At 42.0% G+C, this 26,527-nt stretch overlaps 1 protein-coding gene across 3 annotated transcripts in view; it reads right to left on the reverse strand.

Moving 5' to 3' along the window:
* Positions 1–26,527, reverse strand: part of LOC112226803 (arf-GAP with GTPase, ANK repeat and PH domain-containing protein 3) — a 236,502-nt gene that overhangs the window by 32,799 nt on the left and 177,176 nt on the right. For all 3 annotated transcript variants that reach the window (XM_024391364.2, XM_024391363.2, XM_024391362.2), the window contains exon 13: positions 18,972–19,133. In XM_024391364.2, the coding sequence (XP_024247132.1) occupies positions 18,972–19,133 (162 nt within the window). The remainder of the gene's footprint in view (positions 1–18,971; positions 19,134–26,527) is intronic.

Genomic DNA, 26,527 nt, shown 5'->3' on the forward strand with positions numbered 1-26,527 from the left:
CTTTTTTGTTGTTGCCAGAAATGCCTTCTGGAGCATATGAACTTTCATGTGCCTTAATAACAAATGTGCATGCCATCTGTAAATACAAATAAAATTGTTAAATTAGGAGCCTAGTTGGTTTTGCCAAAGAAAAAGTGAGGACCCTTCCCACTAGCCATGATTGGCTGAGATATAATGCAGAACTGCAAAAGTGTTGCTATTGCTTTCAACATTGCTGCCCTGAATTTAACAGGTGCTATCGACAAAGATCATTGAGAAGATGTGATGGACTACATTCTGGAGGACGATCGCGCCATGCTCACTCTCTGAATCTGAAAATGAATCAGACGATGAGGAAATCCCTGATTTAGGTAAAATCATTTTTATTGAACCAGACATTGTAGAGTCTTCTGATGACAGTGATGGGGAAGAAACGTCAATCAACAGTGATGTTGTCACGGAAGAAGTTGGCAGCGTTTTGAAATCAGTGGAATGCCCGGTGGAAGAAGAGTATGATTGCATTTATTTGATTCGATTTATTAGGATCCCCACTAGCCGACGCCAATGGCGACAGCTAGTCTTACTGGGATCCGACACATAACAAAAAAGACATTACAGACCAAAGACTTTACAATTTGAATACATTTAAAAACATTAACATGTAGTGTGTGTATGTGTGTGTGCATCTATCAGTTACACATACACACAACAAGTAGACCACATGGGGGAGAGGCGTGGTGCCTTGCGCTATCTATGTAAGATGGAGTTCCATGCACTCATGGCTCTGGATAATACTCTACTTCTCCTTGATTTTGTTCTGGAGATTGTGAAAAGACGCCTGGTGGCATGCCTGGTTGGGTAAGTGTGTGTGTCAGTGTTGTGTGTAAGTTGACTACGCAAACAATTTCAAACACAATGTTTCTCGTAAAAGCAAGAAGTGACACAGTCAGTCTTTCCTCAACTCTTAGCCAAGAGGGGCCTCCCTAGTTGCGCAGCGGTCTAATGCACTGCAATGCATTAGACTGCTGCTAGCAGTTATAGCTGCGTTACTACAGATCCTGATTCGATACCGGGCTGTGTCGCTGCCGGCCGGGAGACTCATGAGGCGACACACAATTGTCCCATCGTTGCCCGGGTTAGGGGATGGTTTGGATGGCCAGGTCGTCCTTGTCCCATTGCACTCCAGCGACTCCTGTGGCGTGCCGGGTGCATGCACGCCGACACGGCCCCAGATGTACGGTGTTTCCTCCGACACATTGGTGCGGCTGGCTTCTGGGTTAAGCGCACATTGTGTCAAGATGCAGTGCGGCTTGGCGGGGTTGTGTTTTGGAGGACGCATGGCTCTCGACCGTCACCTCTCCCGAGTCCATATGGGAGTTGCAGCGATGGGACAAGACAGTAACTACCAACTTTAACTAGGATGTATATGGCTAAGGTGTATGTGAACTTCCGACTTACCGTATGTAATGATTTGTACCAAATACAATGCTCTTAGTATTAGAGATGGTCAGGACCAGTTTATTATTGTTCACCCATCCCAAAAGAGACTGCAACTCTTTGTTAAGGGTTTCAGCGAATTAATTAGCTGTGGCTGCTGATGTTGATGCGTACATGGACACACATGCTTTGTTTAATGCCAGTGGCAGGTCATTGGTAAAATTAGAAAAGAGTAGAGGGCCTAGAGAGCTGCCCTCCGGTACACCACACTTTACATGTTTGACATTAGAGAATCTTCCATTAAAGAAAACCCTCTGAGTCCTATTAGATAGATAGCTCTGAGGTTGAAAAGACATAACAGATACGTTTTCTCAACAACAGGTTATGGTCAATAATATCAAAGGCTGCCCTGAAATCTAACACTACAGCTCCCACAATCTTCTTCTTATCAATTTATTTAAACCAATCATCAGTCATTTGTGTCAGTGCAGTACATATTACGTGCCCTTATCTATAAGCATGCTGATAGTCTGTTGTTAATTTGTTTACAGAGAAATAGCATTGTATTTGGGCAAACACCAATTTTTTTACAACAGTTTGCTAAGAGCTTGTGGCTAAGAGCTGAGCTGGTCTTCTGATAGAACCAGTAAAGGCTGCTTTACCACTCTTGGGTAGCGGAATGACTTGGGCTTCCCCACAGGTCAGAGGACAAAGATTTTCCTCTAGGCTCAGATTAAAGACATGACATAAAGGACTGGCTATAGAGTCAGCTACCATCCTCAGTAGCTTTCCATCGAAGTTGTCAATGCCAGGTGGTTTGTCATTATTGATCGATAACAAAAACATTTCCACCTCTCCCACACTAACTTTACAAAATTCTAACTTACAATGCTTTTCTTTCATTCAGAATAATTGGCCACATCAAATGGTTTTGTGATGAATTAGCCATCTGAGTCTATGAAAGACGGAGTTGAATTTGTCATTTTGCTCATAATTTAATTTAAACGTTTTTTTGATCTTGGCTTCATAATACAGATTCTTCTTCTTTTTGTTGAGTTTAGTCACATTATTTCTCAATTTTCAGTAAGTCAGCCAGTCTGATGTGCAGCCAGACTTATTAGCCACTCCCTTTGCCACATCTCTTTCAATCCTACAGTTGTTTAATTCCTCATCAATTACTGGAGCCTTAACAGTTCTAACAGTCAGTTTCTTAACAGGTACAGGTTAATCAAGAAATTCATCAAGTGTAGCATCTTGATGCTCCTTATTAATCACATCAGACTAACAAATATTTTTTAACAACCACGACTCACAACAAAATATTTAGTTTGATCTTTTACACACTATTTTAGGCCCAGCTTTTGGAACTTTGTCTTTCCTGGATATATCCACTATATTGTTATCACTGCATCCAATGGGTACGGATACAGCTTTAGAACGAAGTTCTAGAGTATTAGTAAAGATCTGACAAATACATGTGATTGATCTTGTCCTGTAGTTTTTGTAAACACCCTGGTAGGTTGATTAATAACCTGAACCTGATTACAGGCACTGGTTACAGTGAGAAGCTTCCTCTTGAGCGCACAGCTTGATGAAAACCAGTCAATATTCAGGTCCCCAAGAAAGTAGACCTCTCTGTTTACATCACATACATTTCACACATTTCATACATCAAGCATTTCACACATATTATTTAGATACTGACTGTTATCACTTGGTGGCCTACAGCAACACCCCAAAAGAAAAGGCTTTAGATGTGCCAAGTAAACCTGCAACCACAACACTTCAATAACACTTGACATAAAATCTTCTCTAAACATTACAGGGATATGGCTTGTTTTCCTTTGAACCAACCTAGTCATGATTGCGATAAAGTTTTTAACTGGGCTGTTACCAGAGTGTGTGTATATATATATATATATATATATATATATATATATATATACAGGTATATGGCTCTGGTTGTTACCATCCATCTGGCAGTTCTAAATTTTGCTAGGCATGTCACTTCACCCATCTCCTTGCATAGCCCACCACATGCACTGTTTTCTTAACCACAAATAATTACCTTGGGAATAAATCACTGAATGACAAACATATTATAATAAAGCGGGCTAATGCAATTGAAGGCATCAAAATTGTTGCTGACTGAAACTCCCAAAGTCATCCAATTGTTCTAATACATTTGAAGCACTAGCCTACCTGCTGTTTCAGCACTGATTTACACTGCTTTGAGACACTGCCAGATTTTCCTTTTTACTGAATCGCCGTTTGAATATTGGTTAGGCTACAATTAGGCTGAATAAATCTAAATAGAGGTTGGTGCTGCTTCTGATCATCTTGTCTCGCTGGCTCATTTATAAGCACTGATGAGAACATTTTGCTACCATGTTATGTAGCGTGACAAGTGGAGTCTTTTGCTCTTTACTCGCAGATGCTTAGTAGCCTAGGCCCATTACTGGCCAAAAGCCTGCGACTTGTCTTGTGATTTTGTGGTTTTGTTTCACTGAATCGCTGTCCGTATATTTGGTTAATTGGAGGTGGTAATAGCTCAACTATTCGTTCGCTCATCTACTACTGATCATAAACATTTAGCATGCAATAATGTAGCCCAAATAAAGTGGAGGCCTATTATTTTGCCCGATTGAGTATAGGTAAGTCCCCGCGGTGAAATATGAACACGAGACTCACATGCTTTTAAAAACAGGATTGCTATTATTTCCTATCAGTATTATGATGAAGCTACTCTCAATGTAAGACCCTATGCCTGCTCCCTAACAAAGCAGATTGAGGGTAGGAAAGAGATGAAACGTGGATTATGTTCCAAAATAGCTGTGTGGGGAAAATATTATTTGAATTTTATTCTGTTATTCCACTGTAATCTTAGCCTACAAAAACATGTATTTTGTGTTGACTGTGATAACGGAAAGTGTGTCTTGTCTTTTTAATGAACAAAATAACAATTGATTTCTTGTGCATTGCGCAGCCATGTAGCCGATAGGCTGCACAGACCAGTAACATAATTTAAACTAAAAATACGCTGTTCTATTCTATTGAAAATACATTTTATTAGACGTATAATATTTCTCAGGACCTGCCTAAAGAAATTAATAATGCATTTCTTTGTGATGGTGTATATTCAAAGGATTTATTAAAATAGACATCCACCCACATTTACTACACCCACTCCTAAACTTGCCGGCATGTGCATGGGCGGTATCCCACCCATCATATCTATCCCCTCTTGAATCGTGGCATTGAACGCTTTAAATTCATTAAAAATCCTACAATGTGATTTTCTGGATTTTTTTCTTCTCATTTTGTCTGTCATAGTTGAAGTGTACCTATGATGAAAATTACAGGCCTCATCTTTTTAAGTGGGAGAACTTGAAGTGGGAGTGGGAGAAGCAATGAAAACAAGTAAGCATCCCAGAAAAGTGCTCAAAATAGCCCACGTTAACATACAGTACCAGTCAAAAGTTTGGACACACCTACTCATTCAAGGGTTTTTCTTTATTTTTTACTATTTTCTACATTGTAGAATAATAGTGAACAGATCAAAACTATGAAATAACACATATGGAATCATGTAGTAACTATATTTTTAAAAATAAACAAATCAAAATATATTTTAGATTTTTCGAAGTAGCCACCCTTTGCCTTGATGACAGCTTTGCACACTCTTGGCATTCTCTCAACCAGCTTCACCTGGAATGCCCACATATGCTGAGCACTTGTTGGCTGCTTTTCCTTCACGCTGCGGTCCAACTCATCCCAAACCATCTAAATTTGGTTGAGGTCGGGTGATTGTGGAGGCAGGTCATCTGATGTAGCAGTCCATCACTCTCTTTCTTGGTCAAATAACTCTTACACACCCTGGAGGTGTGTTGGGTCATTGTCAATGTCCCGTGGATTGATGAGGAATTGAAAAATTGTATGGTTGAGATGGATGAGGCAAAAGGAATGGCAAATACGTCTGGCAGCACAACTGATTGGCAAACATATTGTAAATTGAGAAATCATGTGACTAAACTGAATAATAATTATACGAAAATACAATCTGAAACAAAGAATGATAGTAAAAAGCATTGGAGCACCTTAAATTACATTTTGGGAAAAAGGCAAACTCAGCTCATTGAATCATTCATCACAAACCCGAATGATATTGCTACTTTAATATTTTTTTCATTGGCAAGATTAGCAAACTTAGTCATGACATGCCAGCAACAAAAGCTGACACTACACATCCAAGTATATCTGACCAAATTATGAAAGACAAGCATTGTAACTTTGAATTCTGTAAAGTAAGTGTGGAAGAGGTGAAAAAATTGTTGTTGTCTATCAACAATGACAAGCCACCGGGGTCTGACAACTTGGATTGAAAATTACTAAGGATAATAGCGGACGATATTGCCACTCCTATTTGCCATATATTAAATTTAAGCTTACTAGAAAGTGTGTGCCCCCAGGCCTGGAAAGAAGCAAAAGTCATTCCTCTACCTAAGAAGAGTAAAGCCCCCTTTACTGGCTCAGCCGACCAATCAGCCTGTTACCAATACCTAGTAAACTTTGGAAAAAATGGTGTTTGACCAGATACAATGCTATTTTACGGTAAACAAATTGCCAACAGCCTTTCAGCACACTTATAGGGAAGGACATTCAACAAGCACAGCACTTACACAAATGACTGATGATTGGCTGAGAGAAATTGATGATACAAAGATTGTGGGGGCTGTTTTGTTAGACTTCAGTGCAGCTTTTGACATTATTGATCATAGTCTGCTACTGGAAAAATGTATGTTGTATGTGTTATGGCTTTACACGCCCTGCTATATTGTGGATAAAGAGTTAACTGTCAAAAAGAACACAGAGGGTGTTCTTTAATGGAAGCCTCTCAAACATAATCCATGTAGAATCAGTAATTCCCCAGGGCAGCTGTCTAGGCCCCTTACTTTTTTCAATCTGTACTAACAACATACCATTGGCTTTGAGTAAAGCAAGTGTGTCTATGTATGTGGATGACTCAAAACTATACACGTCAGCTATTACAGTGCCTGAAATGACTGAAACACTTAAAGAGATGAAGTTAGTTTCAGAGCGGGTGGCAAGGAATAAATTAGTCCTAAATATTTCTAAAACTAAAAGCATTGTATTTGGGAGAAATCATTCACTAAATCCTAAACCTCAACTAAATCTTGTAATAAATAACGTGGAAATTGAGCAAGTTGAGGTGACTAAACTGCTTGGAGTAACCCTGGATTGTAAACTGTGATGGTCAAAACATTTTTATACAACAGTAGCTAAGATGGGAAGAAGTCTGTCCACAAAAATGTGTTGTTCTACCTTCTTAACAGCACTCTTAACAAGGCAGGTCCTACAGACCCTAGTTTTGTCGCACCTGGACTACTGTTCAGTCGGGTGGTCAGGTGCCACAAAAAGGGAATTAGCTCAGAACACAGAGAGCAAACATTAATAATATGCATGTCAATCTCTCCTCGCTCAAAGTGGAAGAGAGATTGACTTCATCACTACTTGTATTTGTGAGAGGTATTGACATGTTGAATGCACCGAGCTGTCTGTTTGAACTAGTGGCACACAGCTCGGACACCCATGCATACCCCACAAGACATGCCACAAGAGGTCTCTTCACAGTCCCCAAGTCCAGAATAGTATATGGGAGGCGCACAGTGCTACATAGAGCCATGACTACATGGAACTCTATTCCACATCAAGTAACTGATGCAAGCAGAAAAATTAGATTTAAAAAATATAAAAATACACATTATGGAACAGCAGGGACTGTGAAGCAACACAAATACGTACATACATACACACACACACATAAGATAACATAAACACACGTACACATGTATATTGTATTGTAGATATGTGGTAGTGCTGGAGTAGGGGCCTTAGGGCACACAGTGTGTTGTGAAATGTGTGAATGTTTTGAAATGATTTTAAAATTGTATAACTGACATCAATTTTGCTGGACCCCATGAAGAGTAGCTGCTGCCTTGGCAGATACATATACAAATGTGGTAAAAATGGGACTGTATGAATTGGGTTCTTACAAATATTATTTCAACAGGTTTGATTATTTTTACAGGCACACTACATGACCAAGAGTATGTGGACACCTGCTCGTTGAACATCTCATCCCAAGATAATTTCAAAATCAGGGCTCTGTGTAGGCCAGTCAAGTTCTTCCACACTGGTCTCGAGAAACCATTTCTGTATGGACTCCGCTTTGTGCACACGGCATTGTCATGCTGAAACAGCAACAGATTGGGCCTTCCCAAACTGTTGCCACAAACTTGGAAGCACAGAATTATCTAAAATGTCATTGTATGCTGTAGCGTTAAGATTTCCCTTTACTGGAACTAAGGGCTCTAGCCCAAACCGTGAAAAATATCCCCAGACCATTATTCCTCATCCACCAAACTTTACAGTTGGCACTATGCATTGGGGCAGGTAGCGGTCTCCTGGCAACCGCCAAACCCGGATTCCGTCAGACTGCCAGATGGTGAAGCGTGATTCATCACTCCAGAGAACGGGTTTTCACTGCTCCAGAGTCCAATGGCTGCGAGCTTTACACCACTCCGGCCGACGCTTGGCATTGTGCATGGTGGTCTTAGGCTTGTGTGCAGCTGCTCGGCCATGGAAACACAGTTCTTGAAGCTGCCGACTATTGTGCTGACGTTGCTTCCAGAGGTAGTTTGGAACTCGGTACTGAGTGTTGCAACAGAGGACAGATTATTTGTACATGCTACGCGCTTCAGCGGTCCCGTTCTGTGAGCTTGTACAACCTACCACTTCGCGGCTGAGCCATTGTTGCTCCTAGATGTTTCAACTTAACAACAGCAGCACTTACAGTTGACTGGGGAAGCTCTAGTAGGGTAGAAATTTGACGAACTGACTTGTTGGAAAGGTGGTATCCTATGACGGTGCCAGGTTGAAAGCCACTGAGCTCTCCAGGAAGGCAATTCTACTGCCAATGTTTGTCTATAGAGATTGTATGGCTGTGTCCTCGATTATATGCACCTGTCAGCAACGGGTGTGGCTGAAATAGCCGAATCCACTAATTTGAAGGGTTGTCCACATACTTTTGTATACATAGTGTATCATAGTCAGTGGTGGAAAAAGTATCCAATTGTCATACTTGATTAAAAGTAAAGATACCTTAATATAAAATGACTCAAATAAAAGTGAAATTCACCCAGTAAAAACTACTTGAGTAAAAGTCTAAACGTATTTGGTTTTAAATATACTTAAGTATCAAAAGTAAATGTAATTGCAAAAGTATAAATCATTTCAAATTGCTTATATTAAGCAAACCAGACAGCACAATTGTCTTGTAAAAAGAGCGGTCTCCTGGCTACACTCCAATATTGAAAATTTACAAACTAATTTCCAGTTAATGAGTCCACCAGATCAGAGGTAGTAGGGATGACCAGGGATGTTCTCTTGATAAGTGAGTGAATTTGACCATTTCCCTGTCCTGCTAAGCATTCAAAATGTAAATAAGCACCTTTGGGTGTCAGGGAAAATGTATGGAGTATAATGTACAGAAACCCAAAATATACTTTTTTTTTAGTACTTTCAATTATTTTTACTTAAGCACTTTACAACACTGCATAAAGTCAGTCTGTAAAGAGTATAGGTCTTTAGGTAGCTTTTATTTTTCCCATGTTTTTTACCCACTACCCCTTTAAGATATACAAACAAGCTTGGTTAATTATGCAGGCATGGTAAATTAGTGGGATTTGGGTCTGTGTATGAAAAGGATAATAAGTCCATACATCCATTCCCAGAACCAAAAGTAAGTAGTTGGTTCTGGCTGTGGGGATTGTAGCAATCACAATGCTCTAGTGGAGGGTCTCCTCTTCAGGGGCAAAGCTATAATCCAATTAGCTCGACACCAACTTCAATTATCTGATCTCGTTTGAGATATCGACTACAGGTAACAGAATCAATAAAGACCTCAGAGCTTCTTATTTAAACATACAGTACAGTTAAGGAGTGTTTACATATGGAAGTCTGGGTTTGAGTAATGTTACAATGACTCTCAAAGGCTTAGAGTAGCATGATGTGATGCTTAGTTAGTGTCTTATTGAGTTCCTTTTGGTGTTAGAAGGTCCTATTATCCTATCAAGAATCATTTGTTAAGGAAACTGAACAAAAGATAAAAGATATATGATTGAATAAAAAAATTCAGACATTCAGCCAGTTTTTTACATTTTTTATATATTTTTTGAATTTTACCCCTTTTTCTCCCCAATTTCGTGGTATCCAATTGTTTAGTAGCTACTATCTTGTCTCATCGCTACAACTCCCGTACGGGTTCGGGAGAGACGAAGGTTGAAAGTCGTGCGCCCTCCGATACACAACCCAACCAAGCTGCACTGCTTCTTAACACAGCCCGCATCCAACCCGGAAGCCAGCCGCACCAATGTGTCGGAGTAAACACCGTGCACCTGGCAACCTTGGTTAGCGCGCACTGCGCCTGGCCCGCCACAGGAGTCATTGGTGCGCGATGAGACAAGGATATCCCTACCGGCCAAACCCTCCCTTATCCGGACGATGCTAGGCCAATTGTGCTTCGCCCCACGGACCTCCCGTTCGCGGCCGGTTACGACAGAGCCTGGGCGCGAACCCAGAGTCTCTGGTGGCACAGCTGGCGCTGCAGTACAGCGCGACATTAAGTATTGTACTTTAAAGAGTGCCTCTTTCTCCTCAACTGTCCCATAATTGTTCATTTTTTAAAAAGCATGGCATTTACATTTGTAGCCTAGTTTTCCTCAGAGTCCAATGACGTTACACTTTGCACTCAGCTTCTAAAAACCTGAACAAAGCTAATTATTTAGTTGACTGGCAATAAATTGGAGGCATTAAAACGCGTTCATTACCGAGATTAAGAAATCAACAAATCGATGACTTCTTAAACTGTTGAGGATACAAATCTAACTCTTCATGCGCGGAACAGAACAGTACAGGTAAGACATGAGCACTAAAAAGGCCAAGCCATCAGACAAAAACACTGACCAAACCAGATAGTAGAACAGGCAAATCCCCTAAGACCCATTGACTTTAATGGAAATATCTGTTCAAGTAATTATATTTCTGTGGTAGTATCATGGTATCATGGAGGCAACAGTAGTATTATGATATGCTTATACAGTATGTTGATATTGCGTTTTAATGCAGGACCTGTCACAGCCTCACTGGAGAGGTAATTCCATTCTGTGTGAAGCAAAGTAATTTTGTTCCATCTAAGCATGACGATTAAGGTCAAAATGTCCTCCTCCAAGACGATAAATACCAGGCGTGAACGATACAATGAGGTATTACGGCTGCTATTTCAGAGGCAGCCGTTGCCATGATGATGGCTGAGACAGCTAGCGCTAGGATCATTAGCACTCCTGATGTTCCCCAATGGGTACAGTTAGCCCACGGCTAACAGAGGAACGAATGGGGAGTTCAGTCACACATTAACACCAGCAATCAGCATTAACCCCGTGATCTGACAATATTTATCCAGCAGCTACACAATCAACAAGTCCTTTCCAATTAGACTTGGCCAGGGCAGTGGGCGGACGTGGAGCAACGTAATATGAATCCAATAGGAGGGAACAACTGTTACTGTGGAGAATCAAGAGGCAGATACGATGATTTTCCTTAATTAACATGACCACAATAAAAAAGAAATGATAGCCTAATGGCTGTGGTGATGTGGAGTCACGCAAGGAGCGAAGGCATCTTCTCCTACAGTCTACAGTATACACGTAACTCCCCAAATAATGGAAACACTTAAGTAAATGAGGGGTACAGAGTATATTGAAAGCAGGTGCATTTACACAGGTAAATGTAGTTCCCGAGTTAAATAAGCAATTAACATCCCATCTTGTGTAGGTTCATGTATAAAAATCTTGGGCAGGCCATTTTTTTGTCCACTATTTTGGCTACCATGGCCATGCGCCCAATGGATGACAACGCCCCCATCCACAGGGAACGAGTAGTTACTGAATGGTTTGATGTGTGTGAGAAAGATTCAAAGCATATGCCATGGCCGTCTCACGCACCAGATCTCAACCCAATTGAACACTTATTGGAGACTCTGGAGTGGTGCCTGAGACAGCGTTTTTCACCACCATCAACAAAACACTAAATTATGGAATTTCTCATGGAAGAATTGTAGCGGTTCTGGCTCGTAGTGGGCCCAGCACCATAAGACACTTCATGTCAGTGTTTCCTTTATTTTGGCAGTTACCTGTATGTCCTCCTGTCCACCATTTACCATGAATCATAAAACTGTTAGAATGCATTTAAGTTACAGAGTCATGATTCATCAGACTGGATGTCTTAACAACAAATACATAACATTTATAAATAATATAAACTGCAGATTTGGTAAATCAAGAAATGACCAAATTGGTATTGTTACAGATCAATGAAGAAGATTAGACCTCTGAGCATAAATATTTAGAGATCATTGGTACAAGTTTGACACAGAGCTGTCTCTACTCCTAATGATCGTCCCTCCACTCCACAGCAGATGCTCCATGGGAGAAGTGAGGACCGGAGGACCAGATTAGCACCTCTGGGGTTTGGGCTGAGCCCAGCTGAGCTGACTACGGCAGGCAGAGAGGCAGGGCCAAGGAGGGACACATCTATCCTGCCTCACACTACCTCTCTCTGGAGAGATCGATTCAATGACCGCCTCAGCAACACCTCAAGGTGTGAGTGTATATGTGTGTGTGTGCATGTGCATGTGGGTGCAAGTGTGAAACTAGTGCGTGTGTGTATTTGGACAATATATAGTAGAGACTTTGAGGTGGTGGGGGCGACAAGTCATCCAAGGTGTGGTTTTGTATGTGCGATGGTATGTATGAGGTCTTGTGCTGGGTTGCGTATGTTGCACGCATCAGGCGGTCACTTAAAGAAGTGCTTTCTGTTCCTGTGAATTAACGTGCAGTTGGGAAGAACAGGCCAAGGCGGTGCCATCTGTAAATGTCACAGGCACTGCTTGCTCATTTTACACATCATTAAAGCCAATATTCCTAACCTGGACCAGAGCAATCAGGAGCAGGCCATTACTGAGACACACACGGCCCCGGGGGAACCGCACCGCACCAAAACGCAGAGCGAGAGGAGAATACTGACACACACATAGGCGCACATAAACAGACACGCACACAAGCCACAACCTAATAGCAAAACTACATTTAGCGATACGCGAAAAGAAAACACTGTCAATTACACGGCGTATCTGTGGGCAGTGCGTTGTGTACAGAGCCGCACAAATGAGAATCTTATTATTCCTTTCTCTGCGACGTGCATTGGGTGGCGTTTGGTTTGGAAAGCAGAGGAGCCATTACTGTAGCTGCTCTGGGCTCCGGGGACAGCTTTGCGAAATGAAACAGAGATGTACGGTATTGTCCGGGGAGGGAGTCAATGACAAAACAAAGTATTGAGATAAATACCCACTATTAGCACAGGGCTGTTAAACCTCCATTTCCTAATCCTCTGCTGGACTCCAGAAGACATTAACACTGAACACACAGAGGTGGAGGAGTCTGGGTATTTATGTACTATACTGTATAACCTTAAACATACTGAGGTAGAGGGTGGGAGTGGAGGAGTCTGGGCATTATAGTATATCGTGTACACTTTATATATAACCCTTAACACACTGAGGTGGTGGAGGAAGTGGAGGATATTACTGAATGTACTTTATATCCTAACCTCACTGAGGTGGAGAGTTAGGGTTAGGGCTAAAGGATTAGGAGGGTTAGGGATTGTAGGTTTCCCGCTCTGGGTGTTAAGACATATTTATATAATCAATAAGACGTGTTACTGGGTTACCGATAGTTGGCAGGGGACGGTTATTCTCTGGGAGATGATACAACCACATCAAGGTTTCTTCTGAACGCCCACTCTAAGAAGAGCAGGACATTTGCAATGAACATTTCTCACACCAACTCATTTTCATGCATCGAGTTATTACATCTATCTCAAATTCACATGGAACTGAGACGACACAACATGTGTCGTCTCATGGGGCGGCAGGGTAGCCTAGTGGTTAGACTAGTAACCGGAAGGTTGCAAGTTCAAACCCCCGAGCTGACAAGGTACAAATCTGTCGTTCTTCCCCTGAACAGGCAGTTAACCCACTGTTCCTAGGCCGTCATAGAAAATAAGTATTTGTTCTTAACTGACTTGCCTGGTTAAATAAAGGTAAAACATTTAAAAAAGTCATAAAAGTAACTTACGATCAAAAACAGTTAGAAAAACAATTTCAAAACTATTAAGAGACAAAATAAACTAACAGTTAAAACATTTCTGCTATGTCCTTGACAAGAGCAAACGTCCTCATCTACAGTGTAAAACTGTGAAGGATCTGAACCTCATTTCCTCCCGTCTTTCTCCCTCCATCTCTGCTGCCACTCCCCACTGAACACGCTGAACCCCCCATTTCAAATAATGAACATTTGATACACTTTCCTTCCTTCTTTTAAAAGAAAAATAACATTAATGAAGCTCTCCTCCCTGACAGTCTGCATTAATCAGAAGGGCCTCCCCCAGAACACAAGTCTTTATCGCCCATCGATTTTCCAGTGGGGTTTTTTAAGGCAGGTGGCATGCGAACGGTGTGCGAGTGGCGCGTACAGAGAGCCCCGATGCCAGGCGGCTGCTGAGAATGCACATTAACGGGCTGTCAGTTGTCTCGCTATGCATCCTGCATCATTCCTTAAGCACATGAGAAGTTCATTACACTGCACACGGCTCTGACAGTGCACTAGGATATTAGGGGCTATGTCCGTTGTGCACTTCCTCTGAGGAAAGCGTATAGTGGAAATGCAGCCGACACAGCAAAGAGAATTCACATATGTCACACCTATACAATACTGTTTCGGAGATGTATACGTTGAATGCTAGATGCCATTGGAACTGCCATTGACTTACATAGGAACAACTCGACTTTCAATCAATTGACTCACAGTGCAGAAGTTACTTTCCTGACTAAAATGGCCCAAAATCAACCCCGCATTTCTTAGATGGATCTACGAGGTTCTGTGCTAACTTTGCCAGTCTGTCTCTTCTCTCTTCAATTGAAGGTTTGCATAGGGAAGAGAATTAGGAAGTATGCCCTACTGTTATTTGTAGGGAGCACAAGTTCTTCAATGGAAAAACTCTGTGGAGCCAAATTGAAGTCTAATTAAGGTGCAGTGGTTTTCCTGGTCATGTCACATGGTCAGGAAAACTTCACTGCCCTACTAATTTATAAACATAACTGCCTGGCTAAGATATCTCCTTGGCTACAGCTCATGGTACAGACACACTGAGAAATCGGACTGCCGATAGGTATAGCACAGTAGGCCGTTCCTTCTCTTGCTATAATAAAATGAGTCCATGCTGTGTACTGACTTGTTAACAACGAACCTGCCGTTTCTACGTGTAGAATCGCAATGTAATGAACTTGACAATTAGAGAGCACAAACCTCCACGTCAGGGAGCCGACAGAAGTGCCAAGAAAGATGAAACAAATGGGCACTTTTCCCAGTGTAATCCACCTCCTTTTCATCTGAATTGTTCTTACTAAAACAATATAGCTGCATGAACATGTAATGGATGTACATCTTTACAATCCAGCTTTGTGCTTGAAAAAATACTATTTTGTTAGGTTCAGTTTGATCATGTGCATGCTCATTAGTTAGTTAGCTTGCTAACTGAGCCAGGCAGTCACACACACACTTCATATAGATGAATGGGGTGGTAAATGTAGCACAATGCACACAACATTAAATGTTTTACCAAGCTAACTATCTAGCAAGATGAAGAAGATCCTTAAATTCAAATCTCCATTATCCCATACTGCCAGTTTGTTTGCTAGCTAACGCTAGCTAAAACGGTTAGAATCGTCATTTAGCACAACATAGCTAACAGGCAGGTGCTTCAATCAAATATTAATCCATTGTGATTATTAGTATAATGTTGCTAACTTCACTAGTTATCTAGTTGTGGCCATCTGGTTAGTATCAACAAGGGCTTACTACATATTCTAGCTAGCTAGCAACAACATTAGTTAGCTTACATTAGCTACAGTAGGCACAAGCTAAACAACCTACTACCTTGTGGCCTGGAGTATTTAAACTATTATTATTAAAACTTATTATTAAAACTATTATTACACTGGGCAGATGCGCTAAGTACCTTTTCGGCAGTCAGATTTCTCAGTGTGTCTGACCCTCTCAAGGCTCCCTCACACATCCTGTTCTTCCCATGTTGACAAAACTGATTGCTCACCTTAAAACGAGCATGCCCCTTTGATTTATGATGCTTCACAACAACTAAAATTCAATTTTGGACTGTATTCCAGGGCTCTGATTGCCCTGTAAATGAGATAAACTGATAGCAATTTATTCAAGGATCCAACCTCTCCTTCCTCCCTCCCGTTCTCTCCCCTTCATTCAAGAGACACAACCTGCATCCTACACTTGAGTGATTTCGATATTTAAGCAATATGTCTGTATTCCGGAAGCGTTCAGTAGAACAGACAAGCTGATGCTAATAGAAAATCTTAGAAGAGAAGGAGAGAGAGGTAAAAAAAAGAAAGGAAAAAAAAGAAATAAACGTGCTTCTTTGACAGAGAACAAAACTTTCTGAATCTGCACGTTTCCATTGACACCACATGCTGAACAGCATTTACAGGTCAAACTATGATCACTCATCCACAACTAGAGCAGAAAGTTCGTCATTTTAAAACACGTGGACACATTTCAATGATTCCAAGCTACTGTATATGGAACAGAACAAAAGGTTGGGACGGACATTGAGACGGGCTAATGTCCACTAATGATTCCCTCAATGCAATGTGACGAGGTGAATCCACCCAGTTTCCCAAGTCCCTAATGATAGCCATCACACATTCAAGCCCCTAACACCATTATTGGAGTGATTCTGATAGTGTTGGTCCATTAGGGTCTAAAATATTGTTTGGTTTCTCTTTCAGGATGATACAGGGCATTGTGGGTAAGCGTACTTAGGAATAAATGGGGGCAAAATCGTGGTGATGTGAATAAGGCTTATACGCTGAGTGTACAAAGCATTGAGAACATCTTCCTAATATTGAGTTGTCTCAATTTGTCGGGGCATGGACACACACACTGAACAAAAATATCAAACGCAACATGCAACCATTTCAAAAGGTTTTACTGAGTTACAGTTCATATAAGGAAATCAGTCAATTGAAATGAATTCATTAGGCCCTAATCTATGGATTTCACAACACTGGGAATACAGTTATGCATTTGTATAGTCAGATACCTTATCAAAAAAAGGTAGGGGCGTGGATCAGAAAACCAGTCTAGCTCCTTTGCATAGAAGCTGTTAATTGTGGCCTGTGGAACGTTGTCCCACTCCTCTTCAATGGCTGTGCGATGTTGCTGAATATTGGCAGGAACTAGAACACGCTGTCGTACACGTCGATCCAGAGCATCCCAAACGTGCTCAATTGGTGACATGTCCGGTGAGTATGAAGGCCACGGAAGAACTGGTACATTTTCAGCTTCCAGGAATTGTGTACAGATCCTTACGACATGGGGCAGTGCATTATCATGCTGAAACATGAAGTGATGGATGGATGAATGGCACGACAGTGGGCCTCAGGATCTCTTCACGGTATCTCTGTGCATTCAAATTGCCATCGATAAAATGCAATTGTGTTCATTGTCCGTACCTTATGCCTGCCCATACCATATGGAGCACTCTGTTCACAACCTTGACATCAGCAAACCACTCGCCAACACAGCACAATACACGTGGTCTGTGGTTGTGAGGCCGGTTGGACGTACTGCCAAATTCTATAAAACGACGTTGGAGGCGACTAAAAAAATTAACATTAAATTATCTGGCAACAGCTCTGGTGGACTTTCCTGCAGTCAGCATGCCAATTGCACCACCACCACTTTAAACTTGAGACATTTGTGGCATTGTGTTGTGTGACAAAATTGCTAATTTTTGAGTGTCATTTTACTGTCACCAGCACAAGGTGCACCTGTGTAATGATCATGCTTTTTAATCAGCTTCTTGGTATGCCACACCTGTCTGGTGTATGGACTATATTGGCCAAAGAGATATGCTCAGTAACAGGGATGTAAACAAATTTGTGCACAGCAGAATATATATACATTTTTGTGCGCATGGAACATTTTGGGGGTCTTTTATTTCAGTTCATGAAACATGGGACCAGAACTTTACATGTTGTGTTTATATTTTTGTTCAGTGTATATATAATTTTCAGTTGCACACCCCCAAGTTTGCTGGATGTCCTTTGGGTGGTGGACCATTCTTGATAAACACAGGAAACTGTTGAGCGTGAAAAACCCAGCAGCATTGCAGTTTTGGCACAAACCGGTGTACCTGGCACCTACTACCATGCCCCACTCAAAGGTACTTAAATCTTTTGTCTTTCATTAACCTGTCTCCTCCCATTCATCTACTCTGATTGAAATGGATTTAAGAAGTGATATCAATAAGAGACCATAGGTGATCCTCTGGATTCACCTGGTCAGTCTATGTCATGGAAAGAGCAGGTATTCATAATGTTTTGTACTCTCAGTGTATGTTAAATACTGTCAAATCAATACAAAGCATTCCTCTCTACTCCTACGGAAAAACAGAGGGTAAGGAACGATCCAAGACAGGTCCAAATATCTGAGAGAGAAGCACAATGACCACACTAACCTATCTTTGACATTGAAACTACTGTACCAACATATCAACAACAGTGAAGGTGATCCGTGCTTGAAACGATGTGGTCAGTGGTCCCATTCAAACTGGAATGGGCGTGTGTCAGTGAAACCATTATAAAAGCGTAATGATTATAAATACTAAGCGTCATTAAGGAGGCGTCGGTGCCAACGCTGTTGCTATGCAGCGTATCAATCATGTTGATTGATCATCTCTGGCTCCAGTGACATCAGTTTTATGGCCTTAGAGATGGGACTGTGTTTTCACAATGCCATCCAATTAGAGCTGTCCATTCATCATCAGACTGGAGAATCATTATTAATTGGGCAGAGGGGTGGCTGCCACTCCCCTGCTGAGCTGAGGAGAGATTCACAGCTACTGGAGCTCAGGGCGGTTGGTTCACACTATGGCTAAAGACTGGAGAACATTAGGGGCGACTATACATAGACATGCACTTCAATAAGGTATGCTGTACTAAGTTTGCACCTTTTTTTCAGGAAGCTTGCCATTTCAGAATGTTTTGACTGGTTTTTGAACGTTTCTGTATTGTTGCAGATGGTTTTCAGAATGTTCTGACTGGTTTTTAGAATGTTTCTGTTTTGTTGCAGACGGTTTCAGAATGTTTTGACTGGTTTTAGATTGTTTCTGTGTTGTTGCAGACGGTTTCAGATTGTTTTGACTGGTTTTAGAATGTTTCTGTATTGTTGCAGACGGTTTCAGAATGTTTTGACTAGATTTAGATTGTTTTGACGAGTTTGCAGAACGAGTGTCTTCGAGAACTCTTAGCCTAACTTCTGGCTTACCTTCATTGCCTGCAGACGGCCCGTCTGGCTTGGTGATGCCCGTGCTCTTTTTCCGTCTGTGTTTCTTGCGGTTGGCATGAGGTGAGGGGGGAGGCTCCAGCTTGGGACTGGTGGCACTGCCCACTCCAGAGCTACAGGTTAGGGGCTCGCTCATCCCGTTGGCTGTGGAAAGACGGAGAAAATCACTGATCAGTAAGAGAAACCATAATCAACTATACTTTTGACAGGTTACGTACAAGATGTTTGATACTGTGTAAATACGCACACAGAAACATATTACATTTGGATTTCTAGAAGAGAAAGACGGAAGGATATGATTCATGAGATATTGACTAGTGATGATGTACCATGTATTATAAAAAATACCAGACAGTGTTAATTCATACCAACCAAATGAACGCAAAGTGATCACAATGAAAAAGATGTCAACCCAGCACTCCGATACTAGCGATCCAAAAGTATCTATACTGCTGTGGCTTTAGAGCAGATAAAGGAAAGACAGACAGGTTTCGGGGCAGGTCAGCTAACAAATGGTTAGTTAGGTTAGCCTCAGGCCAAGCTCTCTATATGACTGTCAGTGACTGACAGGGGGCTAAGAGCCAGCTTAGTTTCTGGTAAGGTATTTTATAAATATGATATTAACCTGCGCCACCGTTGGGCAGAGATGAGAGAGAGGGATAGAGGGCTGAAGGGATGGAGGGGGATGTCAGCTTGCCATCTTTCTGGTTTCCTGACATTTGACATCACTTTCCCTCTTCTTTTCCCCCTCAGGATGCCATTATGAGTCCTGGGAGAGATGGGGGCCGGGGGCCTCAGGGGTCGGGGAGAGGGAGGGAGGCAGCGAGGGCCGGGGCCAGTCCATGAGCCCCATATTGCTCTCCTCCTACCACCCCGTGTGGAGAGCAGGCAGGATCCTCCATTGTCTACCATCAAAAGCTCATTGTAGTGTGGCAAACGCCATTCATTTTCCCTTCCCTCTTCCCTCCACACCTTCCCAGCCGCAGGGGAGGAGGGCGGTAGACAAGAGAGAAGGCGGCTTGGATCAGGGATTATTGCTGTTGTTGTTGCCAGTTGCACATACTCTAATGCCGCCACTGTCGCTGGTTGTGCCATTAGCCACTAGTGTACAACATCAGACATTAGGCCTAATTTGGTCATTACCTTATGGGAGATGGGGCTGTGTTGGAGGGAGGAGAGGGATGTGGGATGGGCTCAGCAGGGGGTGAAGGATGTTAAAGTGGAGGATACTGGAGATCTTTAAAAGGCCTCAGGCGGCCAGGTTGGAGCGTGGGATCACAAATATAGGAACTAACACACTATTAGGCATACATATATGCTTGGGATTCTTTTAGTTATCATTGATGTACATCAAAAAACGATGCATCATGTGTCTTCACCGATACAGCTAGTATACCTGCTAGTTGAATTATCAGAATAATATTTACATTTCGATTGTTCTTGATCTTATTTCACAAAGATAATAGTCAAATGTGGACAAATGTCTAGAGGAAAGACACAAAAAACAACAGATAATAGATGCTGCTGGTTTAATAAAGTATATAGTGACTGTGATGCTCAGTGCTGGCCTAGCCTACTACATCACCAGTCCTCTCCCTCGCTCTCCCCTCCTCTACTCACCGGGTGGTTTTGAATGGCAGCAGAGCCATACATGTAGCCGTGGCGTCTGTTTCAATTTCCCTGCTTCTCCCACAACAGCCCCCCTGAGACCAGTCATTAGCTGGGTGCAGACAGCTGGGGGCACAGGGGTCCACAGAGTACCCCCCTCCCTCCCCTTTTACCCCAGCGTCTGTCCCGCCAGCACAGCTCCGTATGGCAGCTCTGAGAGGAGAACGAAGGGGCCCCAACCCTCCAACCTTGTTCAACTCTGGATGATGACAGGCAGCATTTGTTTAATGTGGCTTGAGGTGAAAGGGGAGGCCTCCCCTCTGGGGGCCCCGTCGTGTCATAAATACTTCTAATTATCAATTTTTGCCCCCAATGTTGTGGAACATGACCCATGATCCGCTGCTCTGCCTGCACCTGAAACATGGGTCATATTCATCAGGGCACACCGTAGCAAAACGTTTTGCGACGGAAAACAAATATGAGGTTGAAATACATTGCCGTTTGTCTTTGGCTCAGACTTCCCTGTCACTGACTCAATAGGTGAAATATGTTAATCTGTCAAGCTACATCCATTGGAGCCATAAGATTACAAACTATTATAAAGCCATTGATAGTTGTGTGTAGACATGCTATTACTCACTGATAAGAGGCTGTTAAATCACGCATACACATAAATGAGCAACGCCGTGAACCCACTCTCCGAGGGTCTCTCGGGGAGAGTTGTGACATGCAAAAAACACATTTCCAATACACACATTCCTATTAATACACACTTGTACATGTGTGAAATAGGACAAATATTATCACCCACCAAATTATTATTTTTTATAGTGCAAAGTGAATGTAAACGTAATCTAAAAAGGGACCCACTCCACATTTAAAAAGTGAAAGAATGTTATTGAATGTAAAAAACTAAAATAATTGTCAACTAAGATGTCTAGATTGTTTTCAGATGGCGTTCCTTTAACTTTTCACCTGGGCCTTGCTCCTTTCATATTTATTTTGATCCGGACAAACTCCCCAGTCCCTGCAAATGACAAGCACACCCATAACATGATGCTGCCTCCACGATACTTGAAGGTACAAAGGGTTTAACTCGGTGTTGTGTTTTATTGGATTTGACCCAAACCTGTAGTTTTTAATTGAGGCCAAAAATGTATTTGCGGTGTTGTCTTGCGGTATTAAATAAACTTTTATTGGTTGTGTACACAGATGTGCAGAGATAAGATAATGTTTCTAGCTCCAACAGTGCAGTCATATCTAGCAATACACACATAATCCAAAAAACAAACAAACAACAGTATTAAGAAACATCAGAATGAGCAAAATCAGAACGAGTAAATTCAGAGTCCAGCCAAACGTTTGGACACAACTACTAATTCAAGGGTTTTTCTTTATTTTCACAATTTTTCTGCATTGTAGAATAATAGTGAAGATATCAAAACGGTGAAATAACACATATGGAATCATGTAGTAACCAAAAAAGTGTTAAACAAATCAAAATATATCTTAAGATTGTAGATTCATCAAAGCAGCCACCCTTTGCCTTGATAACACTTTTGCACACTCTTGGCATTTCAATTAACAGGTAGGCCTTTTTAAAAGTTAATTTGTGGAATTTCTTTCCTTCTTAATGTGTTTGAGCTAATCAGTTGTGTTGTGACAAGCTAGGGGTGGTATACAGAAGATAGCCCTATTTGGTAAAAGACCAAGTCCATATTATGGCAAGAACAGCTCAAATAGGCAAAGAGAAATGACAGTAAATCATTACTTTAAGACATGAAAGTCAGTCAATACGGAACATTTCAAGAACTTTGAACGTTTCTTCAAGCGCAGTCGCAAAAACCATCAAGAGCTATGATGAAACTGGCTCTCATGAGGATCGCCACAGGAAAGGAAGACCCAGAGTTACCTCTGCTGCAGAGGATAAATTCATTAGAGCTACCAGCCTCAGAAATCGACAATTAACTGCACCTCAGATTGCAGCCCAAATAAAGTCTTCACAAAGTTCAAGTAACTGACACATCTCAACATGAACTGTTCAGAGGAGACTGCGTGAATCAGGCCTTCATGGTCGATTTGCTGCAAAGAAACCACTACTGAAGGACACCGATAAGAAGAAGAGACTTGCTTGGGCCAGAAACACGAGCAATGAACTTTAGACCGGTGCAAATCGGTCCTTTGGTCTGATGAATCCAAATTTGAGATTTTTGGTTCCAACCGCCCTGTCTTCGTGAGGCGCAGAGTAGGTGAAGGTTCCCACAGTTGTCAGTGCATGTCAGAGCAAAAACCAAGCCATGAGGTCTAAGGAATTGTCCGTAGAGCTCCAAGACAGGATTGTGTTGAGGCACAGATCTGGGGAAGGGAAGGGTACCAAAAAATGTCTGCAGCATTTAAGTTCCCGAAGAACACAGTGGCCTCCATCATTCTTAAATGGAAGAAGTTTGGAACCACCAAGACTCTTCCTAGAGCTGGCTGCCTGGCCAAACTGAGCAATCAGGGGAGAAGGGCCTGGGTCAGGGAGGTGACCAATAACCCGATGGTCACTCTGACAGAGCTCCAAAGTTCCTCTATGGGAATGGGAAAACCTTCCAGAAGGACAACAGTTAAAAAAAACATGACAGCCCGCTTGGAGTTTGTCAAAAGGCACCTAAAGGACTCTCAGACTATGAGAAAGAAGATTCTCTGGTTTGATGAAACCAAGATTGAACTCTTTGGCCTGAATGCCAAGCGTCACATCTGGAGGAAACCTGGCACCATCCCTATGGTGAAGCATGGTGGTGGCAGCATCATGCTGTGGGGATGTTATTGAGTGGCAGGATCGAGGGAAGATGGGAGACTAGTCAGGATCGAGGGAAAGATGAACGGAGCAAAGTAAAGAGAGACCCTTGATGAAAACCTGCTCCAGAGCACTCAGGACCTGTTCAAAGGTTCACCTAAGCACACAGCCAAGAAAACGCAGGAATGGCTTTGGGACAAGTCTCTGAATGTCCTTGAGTGGCCTAGCCAGAGCCCGGACTTGAGCCCGATCGAACAGCTCTGGAGAGACCTGAAAATAGCTGTACAGCAACACTCCCCATCTAATTGGCGTGAGAGGATCTGCAAATAAAATGAGGGAAACTCTCCAAATACAGGTGTGCCAAGCTTGTAAATGTGACATTTCAGTTTTTTATTTTAAAATAATTTTATTTTCTAAAAAACTGTTTTTGTTTTGTCATTATGGGGTATTGTGTGTAGATTGATGAGGGAAAAAACAATGTATTATATTTTAGAATAAGGCTGTAACCTAACAAAATGTGGAAAAAGTCAAGGGGTCTGAACATTTTCCGAAGGCATTGTATTTATATATATTTATATATATACATATATATATATATATATATATATATATATATATATATATATATATATATATATATATATATATATATATCGTAATTCCCGTAATTCCCAGACTATAAACCGCTACTTTATTCCCACGCTTTGAACCTCGCGGTTTATACAATGACGCGGCTAATTTATGGATTTTTCCCGCTTTCACAAGATTCATGCCGCCAAAAAACTGAGCACCGTCACATGATGTGACGTAAATTGAGCGCGCTCAAACTTCCCATCATTCTGATTACGGTAGTAATTTTGTCACCCTCGTCATGGCAAAGACACGGAGAAATGCATATGATGCAGCTTTCAAGTTGAAGGCAATCGATCTGGCTGTTGGAAAAGGAAATAGAGCTGCTGCACGGGAGCTTGGCCTTAATGAGTCGATGATAAGACGTTGGAAACAGCAGCGTGAGGAACTGACTCAGTGCAAAAAGACAACAAACCTTTCAGAGGGAAGACAAGCAGATGGCCCAAAGTATTTGCAGCCACTCGACATCAGTGTAAATCGTGCATTTAAGGTGGCGCTCCTTGTTCAGTGGGAGGCTTGGATGACAAGTGGGGAGAAATCCTTCACTAAAACGGGCCGCATGCGAAAAGCAACTTATGGTCAAGTCTGCCAGTGGGTCCTGACAGCGTGGAGCATTGTCAAAAAATCCACTATCATCAACGGGTTTCGAAAGGCTGGACTGCTGCGTGTTGTTGAGGGCAGTTCAGCGGGGAATTTGCCTCCGGATGAAAGTGACGAGAGCGACAATGAAAACGATCCAACATCGGATGAAGCAATTCTGAGGCTATTCAACTCCGACACCGAAGGAGATGACTTCAGTGGTTTCAGTGCACAGGAGGAGGAAGATAGTGACCAATGACTTTCTTGGTAGGCTACTGTTTAATTTTTGTTACAAGCCGTGTTTCGTAAAAGCCTATTTATTTTTGTTACAAGCCGTGTTTCGTAAAAGCCTATTTATTTTTGTTACAAGCCGTGTTTCGTAAAAGCCTATTTATTTTTGTTACAAGCCGTGTTTCGTTTAAAGGCTGTGTAAAGTTCATTTGTTCCAATGTACCGGTAGGCACCTGCGGCTTATAGACATGTGCGGCTTATTTATGTACAAAATACATATTTTTTAATAATTCAGTGGGTGCGGTTTATATTCAGGTGTGCTTAATAGTCCAGCAATTACGGTATATACATATAAAGTAGGTAAAATAGTACGTAAACATTAGTGACCAGTGTTCAATGACTATCAAATCAAAGTTTATTTGTCACGTGTGCCGAATACAACAGACCTTACAGTGAAATGCTTACTTACAGGCTCTAACCAATGGTGCAAAAAAGGTATTAGGTGAATAATAGGTAAGTAAAGAAATAAAAACAACAGTAAAAAGACAGGCTATAGACAGTAGCGAGGCTATAAAAGTAGCGAGGCTACATACAGACACCGGTTAGTCAGGCTGATTGAGGTAGTACAGTATGTTCATGTAGATATGGTAATGTGACTATGCATATATGATGAACAGAGAGTAGCAGTAGCGTAAAAGAGGGGTTGACGGGTGGTGGGACACAATGCAGATGGCCCGGTTAGCCAATGTGTGGGTGCACTGGTTGGTCGGCCCAATTGAGGTAATATGTACATGAATGTATAGTTAAAGTGACTATACATATATGATAAACAGAGAGTGGCAGCAGCGTAAAAAGAGGAGTTAGGGGGGCACACAATGCAAATAGTCCGGGTAGCCATTATGGCTTGGGGGTAAAAACTGTTGAGAAGCCTTTTCGTCCTTGACTTGGCACTCCGGTACCACTTGCCATGCGGTAGTAGAGAGAACCGTCTATGACTGGGGTGTCTGGGGTCTTTGACAATTTTTAGGGCCTTCCTCTGACACCGCCTGGTGTAGAGGTCCTGGATGGCAGGCAGCAGAGCCCCAGTGATGTACTGGGCCGTGACGAGCTAAATTGGGTTCAAGTCCGGGCTCTGGCTGGGCCACTCAAGGACATTCAGAGACTTGTCCCAAATGTACACATAGTCATTCAATGACTAAGCAGTCTCTAAGGTGCAGGGTAGAGTACCGGGTGGTAGCCGGCTAGTGATGAATGTTTAACAGTCTGATGGCCTGGAGAGAGAAGCTGTTTTTAAGTCTCTCTGTCCCAGCTTTGATGCACCTGTACTGTCTCCACCTTCTAGATGGTAGCAAGGATGAACAGGCTGTTGTTCGAGTGGCTGGGGTCCTTGATACTTTACATTACAATTGACATTTTCACTGCCATCCACTGCCAAGCCAGTAATGTGGAGTGAATGCAATGTTGTCGATCCCTTTGTATTTTCAAGTACTGTGGTGGCAGCATCAAGTTATGGCTATGCTCGTCACCGGCAGAGAATGGGAAGATTAATAGGGTCAAAATAAATATGAAACGAGCAAAGCCTAGGTAAAAAGTTAGAGGAAAATCCGCCTTAGTCATCAGGAAACTTAACCCTGGAATTATGCCAAAGACAAAGACAAAATGGCTTTCCAAGAGGTATTGAGTGTTCCTGAATGGTCCAGGTTTGAATATA

Source organism: Oncorhynchus tshawytscha, linkage group LG28, assembly GCF_018296145.1.
Source record: "Oncorhynchus tshawytscha isolate Ot180627B linkage group LG28, Otsh_v2.0, whole genome shotgun sequence".
Taxonomy (NCBI): domain Eukaryota; kingdom Metazoa; phylum Chordata; class Actinopteri; order Salmoniformes; family Salmonidae; genus Oncorhynchus; species Oncorhynchus tshawytscha.